This window comes from Morus notabilis, unplaced genomic scaffold (genome assembly GCF_000414095.1).
Source record: "Morus notabilis unplaced genomic scaffold, ASM41409v2 Scaffold615, whole genome shotgun sequence".
NCBI classification, from domain to species: domain Eukaryota; kingdom Viridiplantae; phylum Streptophyta; class Magnoliopsida; order Rosales; family Moraceae; genus Morus; species Morus notabilis.
In genome coordinates, this window is record NW_010366289.1 from 173,994 (window position 1) to 180,156 (window position 6,163).

At 33.5% G+C, this 6,163-nt stretch overlaps 1 protein-coding gene across 1 annotated transcript; it reads left to right on the forward strand.

The window, feature by feature from the left end:
- The first annotated feature begins 1,010 nt into the window (after positions 1-1,010).
- LOC21390567 (transcription initiation factor TFIID subunit 10) lies at positions 1,011-3,675 on the forward strand. The gene is made up of 6 exons (XM_010110006.2): positions 1,011-1,227; positions 1,326-1,390; positions 2,353-2,415; positions 2,863-2,920; positions 2,988-3,038; positions 3,417-3,675. Exons 1-6 carry the CDS (start codon positions 1,135-1,137, stop codon positions 3,495-3,497), a joined length of 411 nt encoding a protein of 136 aa, XP_010108308.1. The 5' UTR covers positions 1,011-1,134; the 3' UTR covers positions 3,498-3,675.
- The last annotated feature ends 2,488 nt before the right edge of the window (positions 3,676-6,163 follow it).

Below are 6,163 nucleotides of genomic sequence, written 5' to 3' on the forward strand. Positions count from 1 at the left end.
TTGAATAATAAACAATAGCGGACTTTATAAATTTATGACATCTCGGTCAATCGTGTAACACTAAAAAGAAATTTGAAGGAACAGATAAAAACGGCAGCAAAACACGTCTAAGAGGAAGACCAATTACGATAATGAATTTCTATACGACATATCATCTTCATAAACGACGCTAAAATATAAAGACATAGGAGACGTCTTTTCTTTTTCGAATAACGGACAAAAAGAAAATTCGATTCAATTCAACGCGACAGTAAAGTTATCTAAGGAGCGACATCTGCTTTAGTTACTATTCAAAAGAATACTTAATGAAAAAAAAACAGCAGAGTTGTAAAGAATGAACAATCGCGTCGTTTTCCCCACTTATTAAGGACCTGATTTTTAGAGCACGATATGTGGTTTTGAAACACACATGACAGCCGCGATTTTGAAACACAAATGACAGACGACATTTGAACGATAAACGACTACCTCCATAATACTTAAACGACAAGAATTTTTGATAGGCGAAAGACAACGTTGATTATTTTGGTTTGTATTCCAACGACGGAAAAACTAGAACAAACTTTATAGAGAAATTAACGTTAAGGGTAAATAAAATTCTAAAATAAAGCCTTTTTTTGTTTAATATCGTTTTTGTACTTCAAAGGACATTTTGATCCGAAACGACAGCAAAGCTAAAACAAATGAGAACTACATGTTTTCTCAAACGGCGAAGCAAGTAAACGGCATATCGTTTTAACTTAAAAATATAAACATTTTAAAAAATGATGCCTTTGTAAAATTGACTCTTTTAAGAGTGAATTTTTATTCTGATAAATATCTTAAGTACACTTTTGTATTTATTAAAATTATCTAAAAATTTTATTAACAAAATAATTTTTTAAAATTTTTTATTTATAAAATGACTAAAACAATCAAGAGCGACCATTTTACATAGAATAATTGAGTGCTCATTCTTCATAAAAAATAAAAAAGTCATTTTATTAATTTTAACTTGTTAGATAGTCAATTTAACAAATTTGTCGAGAAGAAAAAAAATAAAGTAGATAGAAAAGGAGAAAAATTCCGATTTCCGAATTCACTGGCAACGAGAAGAAGAAGAGAAGAGAAGAGAAGAGAAGAGAAGAGAAGAGAATGAACCACAACCAGCAATCCAGCGATGGCAGACACGACGACGACACAGCCCTAACAGAGTTTCTCGCCTCTTTGATGGATTATACTCCAACTGTTCGTCCTTTTCTTCTTCTCTCTTCAATTAATCCCCTTTTCGATTTCCGAAAATCCTTTTCCTTTCTTATGTTTTGCGCTGATCATTTTGATTTCAGATACCCGACGAGCTAGTGGAGCATTACCTTGCCAAGAGTGGATTTCAGTGTCCCGACGTTCGATTGTAGGTACTTCTTTGCTTTGTTTTTTTCAATTTTTTTTTCCTTTTAATTCCGCTTTGGTTTTTTTTTTTTTTTAGGGTTTTTTTCTTCTTCTTCTTCTTCTTCTTTGGTATAATATGATTGCTCGGCTATGCGTGAAATTAAGCTAACTAGCTGATCAATTGGATTAGGGTAAGTTAGGATAATTTTGTAGTATTTCACGGGGCGAGCTGATTATCAAGATTTTTGGATAAAAAGAAAATTATTGAATCGAAGTTCAAAATTAGTTTTTAAGGAGGATGTTAATGCATTTTTAAGTGCAAAATTAGTGGTCTTTCGGGATGCTAATTTGTTGATTTTGAAGTTCTTATGTTTCGTTATTCACTTATGGCTTGTTATATGGAACTGTTGGTTATCTTGTCCATTGACTGTCGTTAACTAATTGTCCTCTCTCTGTTGTTTGCTGAAAGATTTACCCCTAATTCTAAACATTTAGTCATCCAATTAGCATAAAATTAAACTGGTTGTGGTCAACGGGACGGACATGGATGCGTTTGCTTGGAGATTTTTTTTTTCTTTTGCTTTGTTTCTTTTTTTATTCATCCTCCTTGCATGTTGTTGCTTTGGTGGGTCTAATCGAATGGCGCCATGTCTTGGTTATTTAGCTGCACCCTCAGTGGAATGAAATTTTAGAAACTGATGTCATGATCTAGAAATATAACCATTTTCTTATCTGAAAGATTTTACTAAACACAAGGTAAAAACTCGTGGCTGTTAGTTTTTACATCTCCATGTGGCAGATCTCTTGTAATCACATTCCTTTGAGCATAATCAAAGAAGCCTATAATTTCTATTTTTGGTTTTTAAAGTGTATTTGAAAAATAAGAAAATGTCACTGTTTTTGTCATATGCTCCTTGTGCATTGACCTTTTTTTTAAATTTTTTTTATTATTATTTTTTTTTTTGTTTTGCTCCTTTGTGGCAGAATTAGGTTGGTGGCTGTTGCCACACAGAAGTTTGTTGCAGAGGTTGCCACTGATGCTCTTCAGTAAGTCTCCCGCCATAGTGCATGGTTTTTTCACATTCATAAATACTTATCATGCTAGTCTGGTGAACAAACTAGTGATTTGGGAATATGGTTCTTGAACTCCGAGAAACAAATAGGCGTTTAAGGCATCCTCTCTCTCTCTGGTGAACAAACTAGTGATTTGGGAATATGGTTCTTGAACTCCGAGAATGGAATAGATCTGTAATTTTTTAGATTTTGAAGATTGAGAGAGGGGTCAGGGAAAGGGGAAAAGGAAGCGAGAGGTATAAAGCTATAGCTTAACTAGTTACCTAGCCAAATTTCTGTTCTTACATTAGATGCCACAAGATGAGTCATTCTATGGATTATCATCTGAAAATTTAATTTTTTTGTTGTGAATATCTTTTCTGACTTGTTCTATTGGTTTTAGGTGTTTGAAGATTTTTTAATGTTTATACCTTACTGCAGGCAGTGCAAAGCAAGGCAGGCATCAATCATCAAGGACAAAAGGGATAAGCAGCAAAAGGTATCACATTTGCATTGTGAATAGTATCTCTTAATTTTTCCGGTCTTTTAACTTCTTGCGGAAACAGGAAAAGCGCCTTATATTGACAATGGAGGACTTGTCGAAGGCATTGCGAGAGGTATGCACCGAAATTTTCCTTTTGTTGTTGTCTTAATGACTTTTATGGCTCCCATTTCTAGGCGTAGGACTCTTTGTTAAAGGAAAAAACAGCAGAAAATAAATTAACCATTTAATGAAGGGACTTTAGATTATTCCTGGGTGTGTATTTTTCTTCGTTTAACTCAACTGGTCAGGATTTGTATTTTGTTCAATGATGATTCAAGCAATAGGGAAAGTTAACAGCATTTTCTTGGAATACTAATATCTGTATCCGAACATCTGAGTTTGAGTTAGATGAGGTGCAAAATATGTAGATAAAAACACAATAGTGCATTAACATGTGTAAATAAAGGTCGATTATTAATTGTATATATTTTTCTTTTTGTTCAATGAGCAGCATGGCGTAAATGTGAAGCACCAAGAATATTTTGCTGACAATCCTTCAACCGGGATGGATCCTGCTTCAAGAGATGAATGAACTGTAGATGGATCTACAAGTCCGTTTACTCATTTGAATGACCCTGTAAAACAGTGCTAGAGAACTTAGCTATGCCTTAAATCACTTTTTTTCCATAAATAAAGTAGCTATCTTGTACAATTGTATCTTGATATTGTGAAAATATTTGATGTCTTCGTTCATTTGGTGGACACCTCAAGCAGTCTTTTGCACTGTTCTCTTTTCTTTCACTGCCGTCGTTTCTTGGATTCTTTTGATTGATGGATCTGTCAAGCACAGTGTTCCATCTGCAATTATATTAGGACTCTCTCTCGGCGTTTTAACTCTGGTTATTTTACACTCGCTTTGCTATGTCCATATAAAGTATATTTATGCATGCATAATTAAGACACTCGCTTTGGTAGCTGATTCTGCTTTTATTAATCCAAGGATTAATTACAAATGCTTTGTGGCTGCATGGGATATGCGGCTTTCGGACCGAGAAACCTCCTCACTGGCTTTGGCTTCTACAACCCTTATCGGCTCCTAGACATAGCCAAGAAACCTCCTCACTGGCTTTGGCTTCTACAACCCTTATTGGCTCCTAGACAAAGCCAACGCCGCAATCGTAATCCATCTTGTTGGTGCATACCAAGTCTACTGCCAACCCCTCTTCGCCTTCATCGAGAAACAAGCAGCACAAAAGTTCTCGGACAGTGAATTCATAACCTGAGGGATCAGGATTCCGCCCCCAACCCACCCCCCCGGGGTCCCGCTTCCACAACCTCAACCTCTTTAGGCTGGTTTGGAGGACAATCTTTGTGATCATTACCACCTTGATCTCGATCCTGTTATCGTTCTTCAACGGCATCGTTGGCCTTCTGTGGAGATGTACATTGTGCTGAAGATGTTACCAAAGTGGAGCACCAGATGGCTTTGCCTACAAATCTTGAGTGCGACTTGCCTTGTCATAACTGTGGCTGTAGCCGCCGGCTCAATTGCTGGTGTGGTTCTTCACCTCAAATCATACAACCCCTTCAACACAGACTATTGAATTTGAGATTTCAGGAGAAGAAATCTCACTCCGAAAAGGAAGGAATTGGCTCTTTAGAATTTCAATTATCGTTGATGTTCATGTCCGTAACAAGCTTGAATTGGTGATGTTATTGTTCTTGTTCAGTAGTTCTATGACTTCTGTTCTTGTAATTTTTTTTTTTTTTTTTTGCTTTCTTTTACCGCCTCTTTAGTTAATGTGAGAAATCTCATTTTTTGCAAATACACCATTACATTGCAACCAATGGCTCTGTTTTGTTGAACAATTCAAACTGCGGTGATTTGAACCGTTTTTGTTTGAACTATAAAATTTGAACGGTTGTGATTTAAATTGCATTTTGAACCGGTGTTTAGATATATAAATAAATTGTAAAATTGAACTGAGAATATAATATGAATTATGGCATGTTTACTTACCAAGATTGAAGAATGAGAGTGAGAAATGCAAGTCAATCTCATGTTTACTTGTTCTCTTTTATCCTGAAATGAGAGTGAGATTAGTGGGCATCACTCAAATTTGGGAATGAGGAATGAGATTGATACGCCCATGCCCCTCTTGGAATTGAGACTATCATTCCTAATATTAACATTAAATTACTATCATACCCTATTTTACTTATAAATATAAAATTCAAAAAATAATAATTACAACATATATTTATTATTTTATTTACCTAATATTATAATGTTGTACTTAATTTTTTTAATAAATTAATAATATATTTTAATATTTTAACACTTTTTTATTTTTATTTATTATATTTAAATTTTTTAACAATTTATTTTTATATTTTAAATAATCGTATAATTTATATTTATTATTTTAATATCCTATTATTACACTAAATATTTTAATTATGATTAATTTTAATATAATAAGTACACAATTTATTTTTTAAATTAAAAATATAAAATTGACTTAAAGGATATATTAGTACTTTTACACTATTTTATACTGATTTTAGGTGTAAGTAAACGCATGAATGAGTTTTGGAGTGACTCCGACTTTGAATCCTATCACTAGGAGACGTTTTGTTCATGGATTAGAATCATGAGATTAGAACCATTTTTGATTTACGTGTATTTTTTGTGAGAGAAAATACTGTAGCGAACCACAAATCATGATTCGAATCAGGGGCTGAATCCCCCTTCCAAATGTCTCCTAGTAAACAACTTATTCTGACTCCGATTCTTTACTCCAAATTCTACTCACTCTGAATCTTGTCCACTCTAATTTATGCCCATTTTGATTACGCGTAGGTAAATATGCTATTAGTGTTTCGAAACTTTTTAAAAGTTGGGATTTAAACTGTGGAAACATAAGAAAATAAATTATGATATAATTAAAAATAAAAGATGAGATAATATATTAAACTAATAAAAAAATATTAATAATAGTCAAATAAATTTAAAGAGGAGTGGAAAGGAGACTTCGAGGTATGTTTAGGATTTTAATAATATTTAAAACTTAAAATCTACTATTTTAACAAAAATATGTTACAATTTATTAAATATCTTATTTAAATATGTTATTTCCTTCCCTCTCCGGTACAAAAATTCCTGGACTCGAAGTGCGAGTCGTTTCATTGGCCCAATTTGGATTACCAGCTTCTGGTCTTTATCTCTGATTATGAACACATACGCTTATGTGTCTA

What these genes read in the sequence shown, in the direction of transcription:
- LOC21390567 (XM_010110006.2), top strand. Translation starts at nt 1,135, where the DNA reads ATGAACCACAACCAGCAATCCAGCGATGGCAGACACGACGACGACACA. An exon ending in TGATGGATTATACTCCAACT is followed by an intron (nt 1,228 to 1,325) that starts GTTCGTCCTTTT and finishes TTTTGATTTCAG; the next exon opens with ATACCCGACGAGCTAGTGGA. An exon ending in TGTCGAAGGCATTGCGAGAG is followed by an intron (nt 3,039 to 3,416) that starts GTATGCACCGAA and finishes TTCAATGAGCAG; the next exon opens with CATGGCGTAAATGTGAAGCA.